The 26,304-nt window shown below is 39.1% G+C and overlaps 1 protein-coding gene across 3 annotated transcripts in view; it reads right to left on the reverse strand.

Moving 5' to 3' along the window:
• Positions 1-26,304, reverse strand: part of Rad51b (RAD51 paralog B) — a 572,024-nt gene that overhangs the window by 151,738 nt on the left and 393,982 nt on the right. For all 3 annotated transcript variants that reach the window (XM_071607937.1, XM_071607936.1, XM_027929716.2), the window contains exon 8: positions 1,699-1,795. In XM_071607937.1, coding sequence (XP_071464038.1) covers positions 1,699-1,795 — 97 coding nt within the window. The remainder of the gene's footprint in view (positions 1-1,698; positions 1,796-26,304) is intronic.

Here is a 26,304-nt window from a genome sequence, read left to right on the forward strand (position 1 = left end):
TAGTGAGACCAGCTGTACAAGCAAGAAGACTCTGCAAGAGGCAGTCTTGAAGCCTTGAAGGAATGAATTTGGGAAGAGAAGAAACGAGAGAAGTGAACAAGGGAAATAGGGAAATGCTACTCTAGATAGGGAGAGTGATCTCTGCAAAGGTGTGGAACCTTTGTGGGAAGGGTCAGCTAAAAATCAGCACCAGGAGCACAGGAGTGCCCCATAAGGAATTGGTGGGAACTGGGGCTGAACAAGAAGGAAAGGACAGACACTAAAGGCTAAGAAGCATTAATTTCATCTAGTGGTGCTCTGGAAACTGGTCCACTCAGAAGAGAAAACATAGGAGTTTTTGTATTTATTGACTCTCGTGGTATAAATACTACTACCCTGATGATTACAACAAATCCCAAATCCCTGAATAATTTTAAATTGACTTACTTATTTTGTCCATTCTCAGAAAAGACAATTCCTGGCTTTCTAAGTAGGAAAAAGACATGGTAGAAAGATATCAGATTGGGGAAGTTTAATTTGGTAGCAGCAGAATGAAAATGGTAGAGACTAGAATTGGCAAACTCTTTTGGATTAAAAAATAATCCAATCATGAGTTTAATAAGCCAGTTGTTCACAACATAAATTATTTTTAAAAGGGAGGAAAGATATATTTGGATAGAAAAGCTAAAGAGGATGATGAAAAGTATTTGAGGGAGGAAGAATTCTGGATGATTCAGATTTTCAGCCCAGATGGCAAGAGAATGATAATGTATTACTAAAAGTAGAAAGCATTTTATAGCTTTTATAAATTTATATTTTATAAATATGCTATTAGTTTTCACCATGAAAGACATCAGCAAGAAGCAGGAATGATGTTCTTGCAGTTTCTGAGATCATAAACCAAGGCACATCCACAGAAGACCACCTGGGCAGTCAGGAACCTTGCTAGGCCTAAAAGTCCCCTGTAGTCCATTATGAAAAATTCTCAGAAAGTGGAAAGGGAAGAAGGACCCATAAGAGCTCTGCACATCTACCCAGGCCTACAACATTGTGCCTGAAATTCAACTTTGACTAGAAGTCAGAAATGTCAAGTAAGAACATTCAATAAAACTAGAAACTACTATCTGGCTTGCTGATGTAATTCCTCTAGCTACTTAAAGCTCATTCCCATCAAATATATAGCCAGCCTGACCTTTGCTAGCAGAAAATTTTTCAGGTTTACCACTGTAGAGATTTTTCTTAAGCTTCCTGTAAAGTTAATCAGGAATCCTACATGTATGGCATAAGAAACTGCTCTATACTTTTAGCCAGGCCAAAAGTACTCAAGACAAACAAAAGGCTAAATTGCTATGGGGCCGTTAGTAAAGTGGACCTTTGAGTGTGGGTCTCAGAATCAAAATCATTTATCAGTTTGCCAGACCTCCGAAGGATCTGAGACAATCCACAGAAGAACCATCAGCCTCCAGATGGAGATGATGGATACCTGTGAAGATGATTCACTCAAGTGAAAAAAGGAGCTCACTACAGAGGTGGGGGCAGAGACTCCAAATACAAACAATCAGATACCTAGAAATGTGGCTAAACCTAAATCGCCAGGCTTCAGCTGGCTTCACTGGCCAGCACCCATTAGCCATGTCTCCAAACTCTCAACAGGAGGCAGGGAGGCTGTGGGATGTTTGTCAGTGTCAAGTTTCAGCCTCTCCAGGACAGATACCTTACCTTCAGACAGGGACAAATCATCAGCCGGAGACACCAGGTCTGCCTGAGAAGCAAGGGCTTTGCTCAGATGGGTTGTAATTTGATTCGTCAAGATAACCTGTGAACAGACAGGGAGAAGGGAGGGGGGAAGGGAGAAGAAACAGAGAAGACCAAATTAATTATTAGAGCTATCCAAAGGCAGACTGTAGTTTAGGAGAAGACTGATAAGTACCTATGTAGGAAACCCCCAGCTCTAACTTTCACCAACTTTATCTTCAGGCAGGGCCTACAGGTCATTCAAAACCCAGAAATCTGAGAAAAAGAGGGTTACTTTTTTCAGACCTTAAATGGATAATTAATTATTTCTAAATGATGAGAAAATTGGGACCAAGAAGTGTTATGTTAGCTAAAAAAACCAGAAGAATAACCAGAATTAAGATGTACATGCACACATTTTATCAACATTTAATTTAAAAAATTATGTCCACAACCTAATATATTGTTGGTGCCAAATAAAAATAATTAAAAATCTCGATGCCTGTGGTTTCTTCCTTGTTATCTCAAAAGTCAATTTTAGTTCCAAATTTGTGAAACAGGAATAAGACTCAATTCTAGAGGAATAATTGTCCTCTTTTAAATTAGTTGAATTGTAATGAAAGAAGTCCAAAGTCTCACTATGCAATTTAAAAAAAGTTAACATGATCCTACAAAATAAAGTCATAACATTTACAATTCTTGGAAAGGATTCTGAAACTACCTAACTACATGGTCCATTGCCACACAGTATTTTTATATTCAGTACAGTCAAGAAACTTTCTTTCCAAAACAAACAAACAAACAAACAAACAATCAAAACCCAACTTTCTTTCCTTAAAAATCCCCCCTTATAAAATCTACATCATTGTTTAGAAATTTAAAGGAAGAATAAAATGCACATTCTTTCCTAGAAAATAGTAACCTGCTGAATGCCACAATTATTTGAAAAGGATTGGGGATTCCCATCATCAGTAGAACTGTGAACATCTTGGTCATTTGGAGGAAATGTCTCCCCTGACAAGGTCATTTGGCATCTAGTGCACAATTTTGGAATATGTATCCAGTCAGATTGTCTTGGTCTATCCTGGGGATCAGCTATGGTTTTGTGGCCACCCTGATGAGAACAGAAATGGAAATCATCTCCAGTCTTTATTATCCAGCTTTTCTGCCACACCTCTGTCACTGTGAGTTTACCCATGACACATTATACGTTCTATACCAATGGCAGTTTAACTGAGGGTTGAGAGAAGAACAAGATGGCAAGGTAAGGTTAAGAAATGTCTATTAGCAGAGACAAACTCTGAGGTCTTCATGTGTCAAGGAGACTCATGAGTCTCCAGTTACTCTGCAGAGCTGATCAGGTACTATGGGATTCCACTTTGTGTTTGCTCATCTCACCTCTTGTATTCTTTTGGACAGCTATCTTTCATCTAAACTAGTAAGAATCACAGAAGAAATATGTCTTCAGTTAAGATGCCTGGAAATGTTCAAACAGCCTGATCTTTTAAGAAACAACTATTCATATTCAAGAGGATGAATAAGGAATTGTGTTCATCTCTCTTTATAACAAGGGTATGGGCTTTGGAATTCAACAAAACTGGGTTCAAATTCTGACTCCAATACTGAGGACCTTGGGAAAGTTACAAAACCTGTGAGTTCCTCCATTTGAGCAGATAAAATAATATAAATCTTATAGAACTGTTATGAGAAGAGAGATAATCAACATAAGGTGCTTGACACAGTGTCTGGTACTTAGTAAATTTCAAATAAATAGAAACTCTTGTTATTTACTGCAAAATGATGACATCTGGCCTAATAAATTAGTACATGCCACATGCTTCAGATAACTGGGTCTAGCAATAGAACACTAAATCACAATTTCCTATATCAGGAAATAATTTGGTACCTGATCATTTTTACCATTTTTTTTTTTCAGTGCTGGAGATTGAACACAGCACCTCACACATGCTAAGCAAACACTCCACCACTGAGCTACATCCCAGCCCTCATTTCTACCAGTTTTGGTCCTTCTAAGCATTTATTTATTTATTTACTCATTTAGTACCAGGGATAAAACCCATGTTGCTTAACCACTGAGCAACATCTCCAGTCCTTTTTTTATGTTTTATTTTGAGACAGGGTCTTGCTAAGTCCTTAGGGCCTCCCTAAGTCGCTGAGGTTGGTTTTGAACTTGTAATCCTCCTGTCTCAGCCTCCTAGAATTATAGGTGTACACCGCCACAGATGGCTCTAAGTTTTATTTAATTGCAAAGAATCTGTGTAAAAACCACAGCAGGAGGACTGGGGTTGTATCTCAGTGGTAGAGCACTTGCCTAGCATATGTGAGGCACTGCATATAAACAAACAAACAAATAAATAATATAAAGGTCCAAGGACAACTAAAAAATATTTTTAAAAAGCCCACAGTAGGAAAAAAAAAAGTAATTAGTTAAAGCAAGACCAGTAAGATTCTGGCACTGCTCTGAAAATACTATGTGCTTTATTTACCAAGAAACAAAATAATGTATCTGTCTGTTCTAATTAAAAAAAAAAAAAAAAGAAAAAAGAAAGAGAGAGAGAGAGAAAGAGAGAAACTTCTGAGAGTTTCTAAATATGTAAGGTTTAATTTTATGGTATTCTTCTCAATGATGGCTTGATAAGAATGACTAGGAACTCCAGTTTGGTAACAGTGTAAGAAAAGCAATTACTGAGTATGGTACTTACTATGCAAAGTAAAGCATGTTATCATACACATGGAGGACATTAAGAGGTAAAGGTACTACATGTCTTCCATAGAAATTTATAAATTAAGTGATAAGGCATTGATTAGAATATTTAGATCACTTTTTCACAATTTTGGTCCTATAATGGAAACTTATACTAAGATGATTGTTTTGTGGTATAGAACTAATGACATGATGCCCTGTGGAACCTAAAACAAACTATAGCTGATTTCAAAAATACCCACTGGGCTGGGGGATGGGGGAAAGCTCAGTGACAGAGCACTTGCCTAGCATGAATCAAGGGTTTATCCCTAGCACCTTTGAAAATGAAAGAAAGAAAACTTCCCTCATTTCCACTTGCAATGGAAGAGTAGAAGACAAGAAAACATTTTTACTCTCCAGTAGCAAAAAAAAAAAAAAACTGCTAATAAGAGCTAATAAGTGGTTCTGTTAATCATCTTCTCCCTTTTTATTATGAGTCTTAAAGCCAAATCACTGAAGGAATATATGGCATCAGACCTCAGGGGTTTGCTAATCACATCATCTTACTGAATTGTGTGGTTTTCTGAATCTGTGTTCAGCAAAATGATAGAATGGAAACATTTCCAAAAGCATTGATTACAAATAATCAAGACTTGGGCAGAAGCCTACAGATGTGTTTTCCTCTGAGGCATTCTAGAGACATGAAAACTATGCTCTTAAAATAACTTATAAAATAAGATTACAAGTTATAAACAGAGTCTCAGCACTATCTGGTTTCTGAAAATGAGTTCTGACACCTCAGAGGGGCTTTCCTATGCTTTCTTTGTTCCATTGGAAAGATCAGGGCTTCTATTGCTAAACTTGTGCAAAAGCAGTTTGCAGTGGCTGGGACAAGGGCTTTGAAATCAGACAGACCTGTGTGGAGATGCTGGACTCTACCGCTTCCTAACTGAGTGACACCAGGTAAGTTTCATGACCTCTGAGGGTGTGATAACACTTAACTCACAGAGTTTTGAGGATTAAACTGGATAATGTGTTTACAGTCCTTGGCATAGTGCGTGGCTTGTTGTCATCCCCATTGTTGTCATTAGTTATCCTTTGCTGATTCGTGTCTTGGTTGTTCAGAAGCCTGATTCTCAACATTATATGGTACCTCATTAAAATGTACTACTTTTATGTTTTTATTATCAGTTAAAAAAAAAAAGCTTAAGAATAAAAATCTTTGTACAACATATAGCTCACAGTTGACAAAGAACAAATATTTGCTGCTTATATCCTCAAAAGCAACAAAACTTTGACAGTGCATCTGCTATTCCCTGAAAAGAATGGCTAATTAAAAACATAACATAACCTCATTACCATCAACTGTAAACCCAAAGACAGAGTAGAATAGATGGACAAAGGGAACGATATACTGTATAATCTGAAACTAGGATTATACAGTATATCTGTATAATAGGAGACAGAATCTAGCTTAAAGTTTACTTGCCAGGAAGAATACCATCCACTTTACTGGGGAGAATAAGAAGGCTTATAAATTGTATAGATTTCAACTCAGCTTTTAATGGAGAGACAACTTATTCCCAAGTCTTCCTCACACTGCCTTCTCAGGTTTCAGATGCTTAATGAGATACATTTGTATATGAAATGGCCTTTCATATAAGGACATATAGACCTCGAGTCCCTCCCAAGGCAAAATGGGAGAAGATTTCTGCCTTCAAAGAGCACGTCCCTGGGTTCCACATTTCCCTTGGCATTTCCTACCTTCTCTAAATGCATCTTATTCAGTCCTTCTGTGCGCTGTTGTACAATGCTTATTCCTTAATTTAAAGAAACAGTTAAAATCTCTTTTTAAAAAATGCAATTCAGGGCACAGATTCATAAACAATGCAATAGGTCTTGGAAGAACTTGTAAGGTAGAGAAAACAGATGGAAAGACAAGAACCAGTTAAAGCTGAAGTAAACTGATAAGGCAGATTGCTGGGAAATCAAGGTGGTTTTGGTCAGAAAGCAGAGGGTCCTGAGCATGAAAAACCAACTAACACACAAACAAACAAAAAATGAGAGTCATTTTCACCAGGGATTAAAAAGGCAGCTTTAAGACAACAAAACTTTGAGTAGAATGAGCTGGTCATCAGCCTTAAGAGTCAGGACTGGACAATTCAGGCTGACTTTCCACTAGTATATGTGTCTGGTACAGACTGTCTGCCTTCAGTTGACCCATCTTTCTTCAGTTATGCTGTAACAAGACTATATCTAGGTGATACCCACACAGTGCTTGAGCTTACTGCTTACTGCTCAGAATACATTTGGCCTTAATAGGCAACTGTATGCATCTAGTATGATCCACCCTACATTGAAGGGGTGATGGGGATTCCATGAGTAGCCATTTAGTATGTTGGACAGAAGAGAAAATTAGACTGCCTTGGAGAGAACAGAGTGAGGAATTGCCAAGCCTAAAGCATAGCCTTTGATGGAAGAAGTTCCTTTTACTTGACTTTAAGGTGACAGAGAAGAGGGAGTTTATGGTTGATCAGGCATAGAATAGATTGGAATGTGATATCTGGTCCTGTTTGGTCAGCAGAAATATTCATGGTCATTGGAACAATAACTAAATATTTACAAGTCAGATTCTTTTAAGGACCCGTGAATATGACAAACACCATCGTTTAGCTTTCTGGGGGACAGATCACCTTCACTGATTCGAACTAGTCACCTGCCTGAAATCAATAGCTCGGATAAGAAAAGGGGCTGCAGGCCTCCTGCTTAACTCTCCTTCCTAAGGGTGGGGAGAGAAGAGTTCTCAGTACAGATCCACTAACAGGTACCTTCTCTAGATGTTGAGGTCTTGGCCTAGAGAATTCAATCTATAAAATTATGAACCTATGTCCAAAATACACTACAAGATTGTCAAAATGTTAAGTCATAATAAGCCCAACTTTGGGATGCTAAGAAACAACCATAAGCCAAGTAGGTAAATAGCTTCCACTCCTATGAAGTTCAGGTATGGAATGAGTCTACAGAAATTTTCTCAAACTTCCTGGTGGTCTTCAATGGCCTCAGTACATGTAGTTTGTCATTTCTGAGGTCACAGGAAGCTTGGAAACAAAAGCTCTTTGTGAAACTCATGTCTTTGCAACCGAATTCAAGGGGCTGGCTGGTGAGTAGAACCATGGGGCAACCTGAGACAGCTCAGGGGCATTTCTGTGCCCATAAGAACATCTACTTCCTCCTCCTGCCTACTCCCTGCCCTACCCCCCTCAAAAAAAAAAAAAAAGGCCACAATCTAACATAATAGAGAACTTTAAAAAATCACTTTAACTGGGCCAGCAGGGCTATGTGCAATGATTATCTTGAAACTTCCACTCCCAGGTAAACTGGCAGCCCACTGGATAAGCAGGTCAGCTTATCCAGAAAGAGCAATGAGAAGAGAATGTGGGTGCTGACTCTACTCACCATCCGACTGGGGCTCAGCCTAGTGCTTTCAAAATGATGAGGTACTGCCTTTTATCAATTCTGAAGGCACATTTAATCTTTCTTTATTTTAATACTAAAAATGCTCTATGGGTTTCAGGCACTGTTCTAAAAATGTTACTTTTGGTTTCTAAAGTGATGCTAATTGCCAGATATGACAGTGACCTAGCTTCTCTATCTAAACAGCAGACTTGGGTAAGTCAGAAATTCTGAGTTTTAATCCTGGCTCAGTTATGGGTTGCTGAATGCTTTGCTTTTAAGGAGACAGAGGCCGGAACTTTCCTGTGAGAAACTGTTCAGGTTCATTGAATCCTTTCATCGCCGAGGCTTGAGAGAAAGACCCTGGAGTGGTTTTCACCATGCTCTCCTCTTGCTTTCCAACCATGACGGTGTCCACCCAACCCGTCTGCTACTAGAGAGCCACAGTGAGGGGGATTGGAGGGAGTGAAGAAGGAAAGCAGGTTGGGTGAGAGGCCAAGGGGAAGAGAAGAAAAGGCCCCCCAAGAAGGCTTGAGGGCTACACTCCCAGACTCAGCCCCTCCCAGGCCCACTCCCTTCCTGCCCACTTGAGCTCTGGAAAAAGACATTCAGTATTTGTTGTGAGGAAAAGTCAGACCAAATATTCTGGAATTCGAGCAAGATAAAAACAAATCTGGTTTTACTATTCTCTGGCTTAGTTTTGCTGAGCTCTGGAAAATTATGAGTTATTTCATGATGAAAATAATTTTTTTTCTGTTTCTGATTACAGAATATCGTTGTCAGTTTTAGAAAAAAGAACTGATAAGGTTTAAGTATTCCAGCCTGCTATTTCCATTTTGAGTGACTGCACAATTGTTTTCTGGGAAAATCTAAAAGGCTGTGGAGATTTTCCTTTAGAAATATTTGTAATAAAAAGAACAAACTTCAATTCGGCTTTAGGAAAACACAGGTATGGGTGTTGGGCAGCCTATCTTTTATTTCTGGTTCTGACGGTAACCTGCTGTGCAGTTCTGTTCAGTCTGAAGGAGATGAAAAGGAAATTAATGTATTAATTGTTAATATAACAGGCTACAAAAAAAAGTTTCCTATTTTCACTCACATTAGTACTAGTGTTGTACTCAAAATTCCACCATTGTTATTGACTCTCACCATCTCCAGCCTTAAGAAAACCATCCTACCCAGAACGGACTGGCAGCGGCTGAGGCAAAGAGGAGGGGAAAAGGGTAAGGAAGACACCCTAACATAATATGTGTTTATGGTGAGAATTTTTTCAATCTGAATAAAATTCATGCCTCTCCTTGTTAATGGAGGAGAAACCTCTTCTGTAGTTATCACTCTGACAGCCACAGGTAAAGCTAGAGAGGTGCACTGCCTAGGAGAGTCCCTGAAGAATAGGGTGGCTTGGTTTGAGGCAATGTAGCTGGAGGAAGGGAAAAGGATCAGAGTTCTACACACACACTCACCCAGTCACAAAGGGACTAGTAACAGTACTCCTTCCACTCCATGGCAGCCACCTCTCCTGACCACTGATTTCCCAGGGAATGCACTGAAGTAGGGCTATTTCTGCCATATGGTCAACATGAACGCATCGCTAGGGCAAGTAACTGTGCAGCACAATAGGGAGGCTTTCTCTTTGGCCTACTTCTCCTGGGTGCGCATTCAAGGGGGAAACCCGGGCCAATGGCTGTGGTATAGTAGCCATGGGCATGGAGGGTTCTGGTTCCACTGTTGGTGTGCTGTTTCCCTGGCCACAGTGGGCTGAGGTTAGCACGTGTTAGTTCTGAGACTCAGAGGGGCCGACAGTTGGGAGGAGGCCACAAGCAGTGAGCTATTTCCGCTGTCAGCCCAACCCTGTGGCCTCATCGCTTCAGTGGTCTTGGGCCGGCTGCAGGAAATAACACGCACAGTTGGTGAACTGCGACAGGGCAGCTACAGTGGCTTCCAATGGGGCATTTGCCAACTGTGTGCAATTTTGCAGTTAGCATGGGGCCAAGACAGCCTTTGGCCAGCCAGGGCATGAAAAAGAACAAGACACTGTCAGATGACTCTGAGGTTCACACGGACGTGGAAGAAACTTTCCTACCAGCTGCACTGTGCATTTTTTGTGGCCAGCTTGCTTTTGCCCGAAGTTTGTTTGGTTGTCTTCACCCACTCCCTCACCCCTGCCCACTGAGCCCTACAGAAAGGTAGGGGAGGTGAATTTCCAACAGCCCCCTGAGTTTCTGCTGACCTTTTTAGGTGGTTTTTTTTTTTTTTTTTTTTTTTTTACTTGGTGGTGCTTTCTATTCACGTGTACGCCTGGGCTCTGGGGATTCCCCTCCCTTTGATTTGTAAGAAGGATTAGAAAGACACTGCTTTGTGATCAGGCCATCACAGACGACTGGTATTAACCAATTTCCCCTTCTTAGACTCATTTGAGACCCAGAAAATAGTTCTGTTGAGTCACTTGCTCACTGAGGGTCTGAAAATACAGCTTTTGGGGGAGTCCACATTGATAAACACCAGCTCTGATCTCCACCAGTCCCAGCTACACTTACAGTGGCTTATAACAGACAGGAGCCAGAGCTCAGAGGAGCCTCTGGTCTCACACAGCCTCTAAGAAAACTCCTGTGGGGGGTGAGCCCATATTAGTCTGCCTCTTTGTATCTCTATGCCACCAGCATGAATAGCATCCTGGCCACCAAGGGCTCTCCAAACTTACTGACTGGACAGGTACAATCAATTCTATCTCTACAGTGACTCTGGGGTATAAAGTAGGAACAAAGGTCATTCAGTACCTGTTCAAAAGGAGGCCAAAAGGTCTGCCTAGGAACAAATTCCCAAGTCAGCAGCCTCAACAAATATACTCTTAGGCAAAAATTACTTATTTGATGTCCTCAAGAAAGGAATGTTGTATAAGTGTTATTTTTAAAGGGGGGGAGGAGTTGAAATAATGCTGTGTCCATATTTAAATAAATGACATCAATACAAACAATAATAACTTACAATGAAACAGAGTCAACATAGAAGAGACACAATAAGCATAGGTCCAGAACAAATACATTAAATGGCCAAATATTTACCTGGTGAGTAGGGGCAGACTTCCTTTCATAGTGAGGTCCTTGCAATGGATGGAGATCTTCCATCATGGTCACCAACAGGCCAACTACAAATCACATGCTACAGGCCCATTAAAATGGGTGTCCTGACCATGGGTACAACTCAATTGAGCCTCAATGCCAGGTGACAAATACAATTTTAGTCTCTGATACCCATTCCAGTGGCTTGGACATGGCCACTTGGAGCACTGCCCAAGAGGAAATGTGAGGCTGTATGAGGTCTCAGAGTTGCTAGAGGAAATGGTGAGGCACATATAGTACATACATATTCACTAGGTGCTATCCTGAACTTTTCTCTCCCTCCTTTTCAGGTGACTATTTGTTACCTCTCATCTGACATCATTAACAGGAATAATGACATCATGGTACTTTATATTTAAAGAGTTTATTCACAGAAGGGTCTTAGCTGTCCTCACTAGCAGGTAAGGGATATTGGGAGCTAACTGAAGTAGCAGTTGTGTTACGAGTTCTAGGTTCCTATCTCAGATCCATCACCTAATAGCTACAGAACACCTATTCTACACCTGCTCAGGTAGAGTACTTAATCTCTCCATGCCTCAGTTTCAACTGTCCATTTAAGATAGCAAACATGCCCATTGTGAGGGGGAATGAGTTGGCACATAAAGTAATTAAGACAGTGTCTGATGCCTAGTAAGTACCTAACAAGTATTACCTTTCTTCTGACATTCTCATTCTAACTGCTGTATTTTTCATGGTTCACTTCCTCTGATTCTCATCCCCATCCCAAATGTTCCAGTCTGGACTATCCCCCTTCCCTCTTAAGTTTCCATCTTTCAGGAGTCAGTTCAAATTCCACCCCATCATGGAATTTTCCTAGCCCCAACAAGTCCTTCATTTCCTAATATCAAGTAATCTACTTCAAGTATTTTTCTCTGATTATGTGATGTGCGTTATTCTTCGCTCTCTACCTACAGTGTAAACATCATGAGATTTTATGTTTTTCTGAAACCCTGACCCCATTCTAGAGGAGAAAAGAGAAGGGAAACCAGCATTGATTGAGCACTTCCTATGAATCAGACCCTGTACCAAGTGCTTCACACATGTCATCCTCATAACTCAGTGAGATAAACATTACTACCCTAGTTTTAAAGATGAGGAGACAGGTTCAAAGAAGTTGAGTAGTTTTCTGAGATCAAACAGTAAGCATGTGGGACAGCTAGATTCAGACCAGGTCTGTCTTTCTAATCTATACTGATTTACCTCATAAAAGGTTCTCAACATCAAAATTCATGGCCTTGACTTGGGAGGATGAGATAGGAGGATCTCGAGTTCAAAGCCACCCTCAGCAAAAGTAAGGTGCTAACCAACTCAGTGAGACCCTGTCTCTAAAGAAAATGCAAAATAGGGCTGGGGATGTGGCTCAGTGATCGAGTGCCCCAGAGTTCAATCCCTGATACCCCCGCCCCCCAAATTCATGGCCTCATGTATATTTGTTGATTAATATCCTCAGAGTAAAGCATTTGCTCATATTAAATTTACCAAGACCCATGTTGTTTAATGCAAAATGACATTTAATGGGAAAATGTAAAAAATGTTTAAGAATAAAACAAATTTTCAGTACCAAGAAGAAACCAGTCAACTGCTTTGTGGAATGTACTGTGAATTCTGGTCGGTAGAGATGGAAACATTGAGTTCACAGGCTGGGGAGGAACCATGCTCTGGTAGATATGGCAAAGGAAAGGACACAGATTCCTGGATTCTATTCCTGGCTTGGCCACTAACCACTCTGCTAATATTTTCACTTCTGCTAAAATGTGATGATGAGAGTTTCCAAAGAAAAGTTGCCATATAAGAATAGGCAGTTAGCTGGTTAAATGTGGTAGAGCCACAAACAACGCTGGGATCTGTAATAGGAGTTCACAGTTGGGACAAATTACATTTGGGCATTTGTCTTTCTAGCTTTGCTTCAACCTATAGAGAGCAGCACTGAATATGGAACAATCTTTAAGTATAAATAGTAATAGTATGTATGTTTTTAAAGAACTTTCGTTAATTTAGGATCCACTTGAACCATTTATGTTTGTTCTCATTTCTACTTGAAATGACATTTGTATTTTTCAGACTGGTTACTATGCACAATGGCAGTGCTAAATAAGAAAAAAAAATTGATTGATTCTTAGCATGTTTGAAAATCAACACATGAAGTATGCCTCTCTCTGATCCTGTGGAGTATCTCATCCTTAAGATAAAGACATAGCTGGGACTGAGCAAGTAGGAAGAGACGTTTGTCATTGGTGTTTGAAGTCATCTAGCCAAGAGTCCAGGCGTGAAAGAACTGGTGATAGTGGAAGGTTATGACTGCTTCTGTAATCCTTTAAGGTACACATGATCCTCTTGAAAAAAAAAAAAAGGGACCAGAACCTGTAGGGTAGTGACTGTCCATTTGTATGCAGCTAAAGTCCTATGGAACCCAGAATCCTGGAACTATGAGCAAGTCTTGTGGACTTCCTGTTTCCATCAAGGTCTAGAAAGGGATCACTGCTGAGAACAGATGCCCAGCTGCTTTGAAACAGGGAGGACAGGCAAACTCTTTTTCTGCTCGTGGACTCCTCCTGCCCTCCCTAGGACCACACTGAAATGACTAAATCTGGCTGTTGCTCCAGTGAATCCAGTCAAATAAATAAGTCAATTCTCTTTTAAGTTTGTGGTCTTAACTTCTTGTTGGTTTATTGCAAAATTAGAGGGCACATAGAGTAGAACCATCAATCAGTAACCAGCAGAGGAATAAGCTCTTTGTGGAATGTACTGAGAAGCAGGAAAGAAGAAGAAAAAATGAAAAGAAACCTCATGAAATGGCCATTTGTTAGAAGAACACAGAGGGGAAAAAAAAAATCCCCATTTTGCATGGAGCATTATTTCGGAAAAGTCTTATTAAAGGTTTCCTATCTCCCCAGGAGAGCAAGCACAGGAATGCAAACAAAAATCCCTCAAATGATTTGCCATTTATTAGTGCTGGTTTCTTGTGGGTTTTGCTGTATTCCATAGACACAGGCAAAGATCAGGGGCTTCGGGCTGGAACAGTGACTCAGCAGGCCAGAGCCCAGGGTTAGAAAAGGAGAAGCCATTATTGATTACTACAAAACAAACAAACAAACAATACTGGCTTCTGTAGCACTCTACCCCAACCTGACATTCCCTTAGCACCCCTTCATTCAGAGTTAAAGCATCCACTGCCATGCCTTACTTAGAATTTCTGATAAATGTTACTTGATGAGGATGAATGAAGAGGCTAGGGGAAGAAAACTAACATTCACTGAGCACCTTCAGGTGCCAAACAACATGCTCAATATCCTATCTAAATATCCCCTTTAAGGAGCAGCGGGGGTGGCGGGGGGAGCATGTATGTAGCTCAGTGGCATAGTGCTTGCCTGGCTTGTGTGAGACCCTAGGTTCAAGCCCCAAAACTGCAAAGAGTAAATAAATAAACTGGGCATGGTGGTACACATCTGTAATCCCAGTGACTTGGGAGGCTGAGACAGGAGGATCTCAAGTTTGAGACCAGCCTCAGCAACTTAGATCCTGTTTCAAAATAATAAATTAAAAGGGATGGGAATGTAGCTCAGTGGTAAAGTGCCCCTTGGTTCAAAAAAAAGAATAAACAAAAACCTCATTACAACCTTGTGAGGTAGGTAACATTATTCCTCCACTTTAGGGATAAAATCATGTTGCAAGCAGCAACATCATGTGACAACCAAATCATTTCTTTCAACTACATATCCCATGTTCAAGCATGGCACCAAAAATAAACTATTGTGACAATATAAATTCCTCTGAAAGAAATGAAACAGAGAGGGCATGGGGGTAGAAATGATGGTGGAATGTGATGATCATTATTATCCAAAGTACAGGCATGAAGACACGAATTGGTGTGAATATACTTTGTATACAACCAGAGATATAAAAAAAATTGTGCTCTATATGTGTAATAAGAATTGTAATGCATTCCACTGTCATATATAAATAAAAATAAAAACAAGAAAAGAAATAGGTAGTTTTGGAAATTGCATAATAGTAGTCACTCACCCTATGTCTACTGTGCATATTTTTTTTTCTCCAGATAAGTTTCTTCTCCAGGATAACTACTATTCTTGCCTATTTCATAGGAGGAAAAATCAAGGTGCTGAGTAGGGAAATGTTCACATGGGAAGCAGAAGAGCCATTAGAACACATGTGGTTCTGACTCTTACCTGTAAGTTGTAGTCTTTGAAATAATTTGGTCATAGGGAAAATTCTTTGTTGCTTTAGAACAATAAAGGTACTATATTTAAATATATAATACACATGTGAGTGAATATTAAATCTCATCTGAATCTCCTTATTGACAATGATATGGTAAATATTACATCTTTTCCCACATTGGAGAGAAAAAATGATTTTCCTGAAGTTTACAGCATATAAATGAACCAAGACCCATATCCAATGCCATATCCCATGATATTTATACTCCTTGATCTGGAAGAAAAACATACTTTCCAGAAACAAATGACTGATGGTAAAGGAAAAACTGCTGTGAGAACACTGGTCTCATGTCTTTCTAAAATGAGGGTGAGCTATGTGATATCTAGTGAAACCACATCTTGGCTTCCCTCTTCTCTCTACACAGGTTTTAACTATCAATGCCATTAGAATATACACTCTCACTGAGGGTGGTCCTCTGTTGATAATCCGAGGGTCATTGGTTAAGGTTTATTAGAAGTGGTCTCCTTCATTAACTCAGCCAAGGAGTTTCTGAGGGAGAAGGGTAGAAGCAAGAAGAGAGGGAAAGCCATATCTGGTACTAGGCAAGTTCAGAACAAGACTATAAGGAGGTTAACAAGTAAAGTTTATATTTAGGGTTTCCCTTCCTAATCCCCATTATAGTCTCTCTGTCCAGAGTACCCCATGGGCTTTATGTGCCCATCCTTTCCATTGCAGGTGAAGTGGAACCCCTGCCAGACTTCCCTTCCCAGCCAGCACTACCTGGAAGAGCTCTAAGAGCCCAAGACTTCATCTATGTACCCTCCACCACTATTCAGAATTCTACATAGTCTTTTCTTCCCTTCCCTGTTCCTGATGAACTAATTCCTAAATTTGTTTTGCAGGAGTCTTTTTTTTTTTTTTTCCACCAGAGAGGCCCCTACTGACATGCAATATCTCTAAAGCAGTGACTCTGAAGAGGGGAATGTTGGTGAATCCAGTTCTTCTTTCTCTGGGCTCATATTAATTCTCCTACCTATTCTTTTCTTCCCTCTCCTGAAATAGGTTTGGCTTTACATATGACTGACAGATTGGCCTATAGATATTCAAAGAATAGTCGAAATATAAGCTGAATATAAGACAAAAACAAAATTACAAGTAATTTATTTAAGTATTAAATTTAAAAATATTAGTAAAACATTTATTAAATACTAATTATTGTTAAAACAAAGTAATATTTTTCTGTTAAAAAGGAAAAGTAACATTTGGATCTGTGGAGTATTTCAGAGGAGGTCCCTGACCTCTGGAATACTGGAAGTAAAGTGGCCAATCACAGGCATTTATAAGAATTCATCTGACTCTAAAAGGAGCTCTTTGAAAAGCAGGCTATCAGCTGAGAGACTTCCCCTCTTCACCAGACTCTCACGTCTCTGAGTACCAACCTTACAGACAAGACAAGATGCCTTCAGAGTCTCCTCCTGCCACTGATCTAATTCATATGGGACAGGTTCTTGCAGTTAAAAGAGGGCGGGGGATAGAAAAACAAGAAACTTCAGCTGAGAGATTTAAGGGTGTTGTGTGTGCGCACATGTGCACACACAGACACAGAAAGCTAGGTTTCAAACTGTATTTAGAAGCTAAATTCTGCTAAAACACATCAAAGGGTATCAAGCCCCATCACAGAAGAAAGGAAAAGCCCTAATTCAGATGCAATACAGTTTAGGAAAAATCATTATGAAAGACTTCTTAGAAAACTAGGGGAGTTAAAAACTAAAACAAAAAAACAACCAAAATGTCCTCAAACGACCATGTATGTCATCAGGGACCATTCTGGTACCTCCCTCCAATTCCCTCACAGGAAGAAGCAACCCTATCAGGCCAGAATTTCCCTGCCCTTGAGAAAGTAGACACCATAAGCAAAGCAGGGTCTCTTCGTTTGTTCTACTAATACACACACACACACACACACACATACACACATATATTTTAGCCAGTTATTCTTCAACATGACTGACAAGTTTTCTACTTTTCTGTTTCTATTTTCAAAGTCAAAACTAAAATTCAACTGGAGATTCAAATAAAAATTTTAATCACTACAACTATGTTCCTTTCATGTAAATATGGTCAGTTATTAGTTATTAGGTAGTACATAGGGTTACACAGAAACCCCTTGATGCTAACACAGATTTTGGAAATGAACAAAATAAGATGACCCTTTGAAGTTAAAATGGGTAATCAGCACTGCACAATAAAAAGACAGAATATGAGCCCCATAAAATAACAGATCTAGAACATAATCATTAATGGATGCTAAAAACCATGTGATGTGCTAGGTGTGGTGGCACATGCCTGTAATCCAGCTACTTAGCAAGCTGAGACAGAAGGATCACAAGTTTCAGGCTAGTTTGAGCAAGTTAGCAAGACCCTGTTTCAAAACAAAAATAAATAAGGGCTGGGAATATATGCTCAGTGGCAGAGCTTAAAGGTAAAACCCTGGGTTCAATCCCCAGTACTGCAAAACAAACAAACAAAAAAACTTGAGGTGAAAAGTTGACAGAGAACTTGGTCATAAAAGATCAGACTGCCAGCATCTGAGCCCACTGATCAATTCAATCACCATTCAAGGTGGTACAATTATACATTATTGCCTTGTGACATTATGAAATAGGAAGTACACAGCACCACCTATGGAGTATTTTTGTCTTAAAAAACAAAAAAAGACTAAATCCTAATCAAGCCTCTAGCTATAACCATTAGTTTGTGGAAAATATGAGTTACAGAAGAACAAGTTAAAGGAAAAGGTAAGGAAGCCATCAACCAAATCTAAAGTATAAGTCATTCTATATCTAATTTCTCCAAAAACATCAATGTTACAAATAAAGGGAGGATGAGAAAGTGTTGGGGAATAAAACAAAGGGGATATAACAAACAACTGCAATTTATGGACCTTAATTAGTTCCTTATTCAAGTAATTAACTGTGAAAGGTAATTTTTTGAGACAATCAAGAAAACTGAATATGGGCTGGGTAATCGATGAAATTAAGACATTGTTGGCTAATTTTGTTAGGTGTGGTAAAGGCCTGGCAATTACAGTTTCAAATGCCCTTATAAAATTCAGAGATATTACAGGGAGAAATTTAAAAATACAAACCAGGAAGAAAGGGTGGGGAGATATAATTATGATACATTTTGTAGTTCTGTCATGAACACTTATACTGTCACAATGATATAAATGCTAAATATGATTTTAACTAAATGTTAAAATACCCATACTAGAAAGAAGAAGAGTGAAACCAAAGGAGAAAACAGTATAAGTGCTCAATGGTCATCTTCCATAAAAGACATAAGACAATGTCTAAAACAGAAAAATTAAGAATACCAATTCAAGCACATCAGTTAGGAATGGGTAGATAACTAGCAGAAGAATAGAAAAGACAGGGAAAACTAGGGCAGGAACTGTTGTCTGTTAGTTTAAGAATTATATTGTCATTAGATTTATGAAACAATATACATGCTTTATTTTGATGAAGAATAAAATTTACATTAAAATTTTAAAATAACACATATATCAGAATGATGTGGGGAAGATGTTTGTTATCCAAAAAACAAAAGAAAAAAAATTAAATATAAAGGACAGAGAGGCAAAGATGGCATTGCTTTCATACCTGGGAAGTCCAGTTAGAGGGGCTGGTTTTCAGCAATGCTGAAGGGTCTTGCTGAGACTCACACAACAAATAAGGACCAGAAATAAGAAGAGTCATTGCTCATCTTTTTCAAGTTTACAAAAGGAGTGAAAGCCAATGAACTCTGGAGACATTATAATCTCTTCAAATCATAGCTGCTGTAGTCAATCCCATTAGCTTCAAACTGGCTGACTAAATATCCAGATTATATAAATCCAACTCATGTTCACCTGGTAGAGAGGAGCCTCTGCAGCAATGGAATCCAAAAATTCAAAAACAATCTATAAAAGCATAACAGAAGATAAAGAAAGGACCATGGCATATAGAAACTTTCCACTGTCCCATTTTCAAGCTGAAATAAATGTCTCACAAAGATAATCTCAGACATTTGTCTTTTTCCCATAGGAGAAGGGAAAATGAAAAGAAAGTGACAAATTTAGGAGATTCTAAGAGTTCTGTTGTTTTTCAAATTTATTGAGTAATTACTGTTCCCGAAATTGAAACTAAACACCTTTCAACATCATATAGTTATCCTTAATCCTTTACTGTGAGTTGGACAGTCTGCTAAGAACTGAACCAGGATTACTTCCTTTTGTCCTGACCACTGTCCTGTGAGGCAGGACATAGTATTACATCCATTTTACAAGTGAAAAGGGTGAGCTCAGAGAGTTTATAAAAGTTATACAAGTAATGAAGAGAGCCAGAACTTGAAGCTAATGTCCAGAACCCAGACCTATTGAAATACAAAGCTATGGTTTTGACTCTATATCTTTTCTGATCTTCACAACATACCCTCAAAGTCAGTACTATAATTCCCATTTTATAGATAAGAAAATTGAGTCTCAGAGAAGTCAAATTGCTTTCTGTAGACACACTGATCAGTGGCAAAGCTGGGATTCAAATCCAGAATCATTTTACTCCAAAGCGCAAGGTCTTCACCACAACATTATATGACCTCTCTTTTTGCTAGGCCATCAGTTCGTTCATTCAGTAAACATTTACCAAAGGCTACTATGCACCAGGTATCAATCTAGGCACCTAGGGTACAAGATGAATAAAATAGAAAAAAAAATCCCTATGGGGAGTATATATTCAAGCAGTGGGAGGTGACAATAAACACAATAATGATAAATGACATAGTATGCTGAAAAGGAATAAATGCTATGGGAAACTAATGAGAGTAAGCAATGTTTAGCATGAGGCACAGGAACATGTTGAAATCTTAAGCAAGTGGGCACAAGAAGCTTGGTGAAAAGGAGAAATATGAATATAGGTTTGACAGAGCTGAAGGTGGCAGGCATGTACATATCCAGTCAGTTTGTATCTCCTCACCAGAAATCTTTAAAAAGAAATCCTCTGATCCTTTATGTGGAAACACCATACAAGCAAAAACAGTTAAAAAGCTAAGGTCATTGGCTTTGGCTTCTAATTTGCTAAAAATAGACACTGCAGGGAGACAAGAAAATATGCGTACAATTCATCTGCCATTACAAATGGGAATGGCAAGGCTGATGGCTGTGCCTAGGAAGGGCAAATGGAGAGCTAAATATTTTACCTATTAAGAATTTTCTTCCAAAGTCAGCAGCCTTCCCCAGGCAATCTGGGTGATGTCTTCATCAAGCTCTCAGCCTACACATGTTAACATTACAAAACTATTCCCATAAAACTGCACTCTATAACAGCCAAAGACTGGCTGAACCCCTGTGACCCAAATGTGATATCTCCAGAAAAACCAACAGGGCAAGCTATATTACACTTCCCACGAGTACACAAAGCCCTGACCAGCATGCAGTAAGAGCTCATTTCACTGCAAGGGTCGTTGAGGAGTTCAACCTAAGACTGTGGGAAGTTACAGATATAGTCTCTTCATCCAAATAGAAAAAGATCTCCTCCATTAAGAAAGATCCTGAGAGCTCATCCTTCAATTTCAGACTTTTTAATGAGGAAGAATTAAGGCTAGACACTGGATTTTGGTGCCTGACCTCCTCTACAAATGGCCTTTGGTTGAACCATCTTCCCCTTCCAGCTCACAAGCACATTTCTGGATCTGTCAATGCATATTCCAGGGGCCTCTTCTGTACTGGGCTGGATTATGGGGCACATCACAAAGAAAGGGTACTGATGTGGAACTCTCCAATTGGTGACAGAAATGAACAGGGGAAAGTTACCAGTGAAACAGATGCTAGTAAAGTGTTACACAATTATCTGAAATATGTTTGTACTTTTGACTTACTGTTGACCCCTGGAAAAAGAAGGTGGTTCTACAATAGCTGTTTCCAGTTGGCAGCTGTGTGGATCAGAAGCTTCAGATTAAGGGAAGGCCTGTGCTTCAGCACTAGAAGACATTGCTTTTCATGACGCAGGTTCTATAAAGTGAGGGAAAAAGGAAGAGGGAGAGTGCGAGAGCGTGCAAGCATGTAGAAAGGAAAAACCAAAAATCAGTCCCTTAATCGGGTCCATATGGGTTACTGAGCACCCACTGGGTGACATGCATAATTCCAGGTTCTGAAGCAACATCAAGAACAGGATGAATAAAGCCTCTGTCTGCTCTTGTGGAATGAGACTCCTGGTCAGAGTTCAACAAAAAACAAGGAAACCAGAGATAAGATAATTTCAAATAGGATGAGTGATATGAAGAGACAAAATATTAGGTATGGACACTGATAGGTTAGGGTAGGCTTGTCTGAAAGAGGACATTTAGGCTGAGATCTGAGTGACAATCCCGATTATCTGAATTCAGGGCAGAAGAATGAATATAAAGGTCCTAAGTAATAACAACCACAGGATGAATGCCTTATGAAGCCAAAGAAGATAAGGGTGGCCAGAAGTTAGTGAGTAAGAAGCGGGGACAGGGGATTGGGCAGGGCTGAGTCAAGCCAGGACAGAGGCTTGGGTTTGCTTAAAGGGGTGGTGGGAAGCAGTAGACTGACAGAATCTGGTTTATGTTTTCCAGTGTGCTGATTCTGAGAAGCTAAAGCTCCAACATTGAGCCCCACCCCATCCCCAATAAAGATACAGCTTTTGTAACCTGCTTAATATATTCATGAGTATGTAATTGCTTTGAGTTGGAAAGAAAGAAAGAAAGAAAGAGAGAGAGAGAGAGAGAGAGAGAGAGAGAGAGGGAGAGAGAGAGAGAGGAAGGAAGGAAGGAAGGAAGGAAGGAAGGAAGGAAGGAAGGAAGAAAGAAAACATCTACCAGAGTTTGAGACTCTGGCTCCCAAGACATAGCAGGATAACAGAACCATATCTAGGGGAAGTATCCTCACAGCCCTTTCTTTTTTTTTTCCTCACAGCCCTTTCTACTCAGGTGACATCTGGTGGGAGAAAGTGTCTGATAATATTGTATCTGCTAGAAATGAATCTTAATAGTGGCCACAGTATGAAGCAGAATATTTCTAGCTGGACATACTTTCAAAAAGAATTCCAGTCTGTCTAAGGCAGGAAATGGTCTCATTCTATCAATGAGCATGTATTTTTTACATTTCTACCAAACAAAGATGAAAAAGTGAATATTGTGTAAATTAAAGATACAGTGTGTTTTTGAGGATTTGAAAGTTCCACAGAAAAGAGAAGCCATAAGAGGGAAAATATCTACAATGGAACATATATGTAGATATTTAGAGACAGCTAAATCCAGGTTTTTTGATTCCTGTTATCAATGTCTCAGGTAAACAAACCCACAAAACCATGGTTTATATTCCAGTTGTGATGGGGTGTTTTTAGATGTTCTACCAGAAAACCAACTCCTGCTATTACCCCCAAGAAGACAAAGGTCATCTACAGACAGCCACTTGGCAGAATCCACTTCAGCAAATTCAATCTCTTTGAACCACCACCAGTTTCACTTCCCTATGGGGAAACTACAAAATGTACATGGGAGGAAGTGAGAATGGCATGCTGATGACCAGTTATCTTTTTTTTGAAAATGCACACTCTATACAATGATATATGTGCATATACAGAGGCAAATGGCAATATGGTGTGTGTACATGTGGCACTGGGGACTGAACCCAGGACTTTGCACATGACTCTTCTACTGAACTACAACCCAGCCCTAGATACCATTCTTTTGATTAACATTAATATTTCCTCAATAATCAAACCCTCTACAACTAATTCTATTAGTTCTTTGGATTCTTTTTTGGTACCGTGAATTGAACCCAGAGGTGATTTACCAAGACTGAGAAACATTCCCAGCCCTTTTTGTTTTTTATTTTGAGATAGGATCTCACTAAGTCACCCAGGCTGACCTTGAACTTGTAATCCTAGGGCTTCAGCCTCCCAAGTTGCTGGTGTTATAGGTGTGTGCTGTTGCACCTGGCATTCTTTGGATTCTTTATAACAAACTTAGGAAATAAATAGAAAAGTTATCATTCTCACTGACAATGAGAAAACTAGGCTCTGAAGTTCCTGAAATTGCTCTTTCTAAAGGAGATAGGATCATAATTCCAATTTTTTAAAAATTTATTTATTCTAATTTGTTATATAAAACAGCAGAATGCATTTCAATTCATATTATACATATAAAGCATAATTTTTGATGCCTCTGGTTGTATACAAAGCAGAGTCACACCATTCGGGTCTTTATAGATGTACTTAGGGTGTTAATGTTCATCTCATTCTACTGTCTTTCCTATCCCCATGTCCCCTTCCTTCCCCTCCCTCCCCTTTGCCCTATCTAAATTTCCTCCATCCCTCCCATGCTCCCCCTACCATCCCCATTATGGCTCAGCATCCTCATATCAGATAAAATATTCAGCATTTGTTTTTTGGGGACCTAATCCCAATTTTGATGGTGTATAACATCATCATTTTGATTAACCAGCAAAATAAAAATGAAAATTTAACTTTAGCAAAATCATAACATCAAAAAGCATATCAGTGTTTTCTCAGGACCAGGGGGAGGAGAGGCAATTGACTGCACAAGAGCTCGAGGGAACTTTTTGGGGTGGTAAAAATATGATTAGTAGGTGTACAATTTGCCAAAACTCATCAAATTATATACTTTACTGAATGAAAGCTAAATTTTAGAACATTTGATGTCAATGTAAACTCCCAATTTTGCTTTCCATTAGCAAGAAAATTACGGACCTTCATTTTTCTCCTACTGCATTTGTCTACAAGACTAATTCTTTCATTTGAATTTTCTGATGTTAAACATGTTCTCTTTGTTATCATCCCTTTTATGTTAAATGCAATGACATTAAATCACATTTCTAGTTTTGCTTAAGGGAATTTTTTCCCATATAATACCGTATGTATTTGACTTACCCTGGTTGCTTATATCAAGGTATGTTCTTAATATCTGTGGTTGTCACAGTGTTACTATTATTTGGGGGCACTCTAGGGATCTGAATCAGCTGGACTGTTCACCTTCATACCTCATAACCAAAAGTGCAAAATCTTCCAATGAGTGAAAAAAAAAAAAGAAAAAAAAAAGGAATATCTTTGCTGAGAACACAATACTCTTCCCCTTTTCAAACTGTTTTTTATCAAGTTGAAAAAGACAAGGTCACCAGGGACAATGCAAAGAGGAAGACTCAGAAGTTAACTTTTCAGAGTAAAGAGCATCTAGTGAGGGCTCAAGGTTTTGTCCTCCCACTTGGGAGCTGGTGAATAATGACTGTGTTTCCCTAGAAGAGGGGTCCTATGTCTCTCTAGCTCTTTGCACCATGCATAGAACTACATATTTAAATGGTGTGCTGATGTTTTTAATAAGATAATGGCATTTACATATTTTCAAAGCACTTTACAAAGTGTTTTCACATTTATTACTGCACTTGAGCTATAACTTTGTGGGGCTGGTAATATTATCAATCCTATTTTATATAGATACCAGATTCACCAGGAATATATGTAACTTGTCAAAAGACACTCAGCTCTTAAGTGGTGGTCAACTTGGTCATATAATCTGTCCTCTATTCATTTATGCCACATTGTCTGATAACTGTGCTCAGATCAAAAAAAGCTATTCCCCCTCCAAAGAAATGTAGGAACTCAGAACATGATACTCCAAATACGGTACCTTGGCAAACTGAGTATTTTAAGCTAAAGGAAATTGATAAAAAACAAAACAAAAACCCACAGATGTTTCTGACCTTTTTCATCATTCTCCCCTGAAGGAGGTCATAAAAGAATTCTCTGATCTGCCTCCCCTGAAAGAAGGTCATAAAGATCCTCATTCCAGAGAGGTCCTGCCCAATACCTGGAAGCCAAAAAGAATCCTAACAAATAGGCCCTGCTAGGTTCCCCTGAGTTTACTGCCATTAGATCATCCCCTTTGGTCCTCCAGCCATATTTCTGCATGCCAGTTTCCCTAGGTCTTTAGGTCTTCATTTCTGAAGGCTTCTGTGTCACATAAAACTGTGGTTAAATAAATTTGTTATGCTTTTCTCTTGTTAATTTGTCTTTGTTATAGGAGTATCAGCCATGAACCTTGCAATGAGTGAGGAAAGGATATTACTCTTTCTTTCCTTCAGAGTTGGATGCCCAACTAAAGCCTATTTCCAATTAGTGCACTGATCACTTTGCCGGACAAAGACTTCCTCATGAGAAGGAAAATGAATAAAGAAAAATTTGATGGAACCATCCATCTATAAACAGAGTGCATGTAGTTAATCTGATTTGGTAGCATTATATCTCAATAACTGCATTTCCAACACTGCAATACTTATAATTCACTTTTTGCTGAGCATAATCATATTCATCCCTCTAAATTCTAGCCATCTACTCTTTTATGAGTTCTTTCCTGATATTCCAAAGTGAATTATTTTCTTCATCTCTGCCGCTTGATTTGTACCAATACAATATCATATTATCTTACATTGAATAGTTGGTTATTTTCATGTCAATCTGTTCCACTGAGGGGGTGGGGTCGTGCAGATCTTAAAAACAAAGCCAATGTCTCATTCAATTTGGGAGCTTGGCCTAACACCTGATTGTTGAATATTCACTATGGAACCTAACAATTATTTGTGGTGAGCTTAGTCATAAATGAGTGCTAAATCATAAGACTACACTTAAGTAAAGCCAAATAATTTTCCCAAACATATGCTAACTCTGTCATTTATAACCCTATTTCTGACCTAGTTTAAGAACTCAATTTTAACCATTGATAACTGCTATTACAGGTTCAAACAGTTTAGTTCAGACATCAGGATAATAGGAAGCTCTAATGGGAAAGTGAACAGGAATAGGACAGGAAGCTGAAATCCAAAACTATCCTACTCATTCTAAGATGTCTGGTCACTTGGCCAATATTCTACCTAATCTACTTGCCCTAGATGATCCTGTTTATTTCTTACTAAACCCTGTAGGTGTTGTATGCTATTTTAGAGGTAAAGTTACAAGAGATAAAGGTCTTCAGATTCCATTAGTCATGTTTTCCTACTACCCTAAGCAGCTTCCATACATATCCCTTCAGTTTGGCATAGGTAATATCCAGGCAAAGCAGATG

The sequence above is a fragment of the Marmota flaviventris genome, chromosome 2, assembly GCF_047511675.1.
Source record: "Marmota flaviventris isolate mMarFla1 chromosome 2, mMarFla1.hap1, whole genome shotgun sequence".
In the NCBI taxonomy this organism is placed as follows: Eukaryota; Metazoa; Chordata; class Mammalia; order Rodentia; family Sciuridae; genus Marmota; species Marmota flaviventris.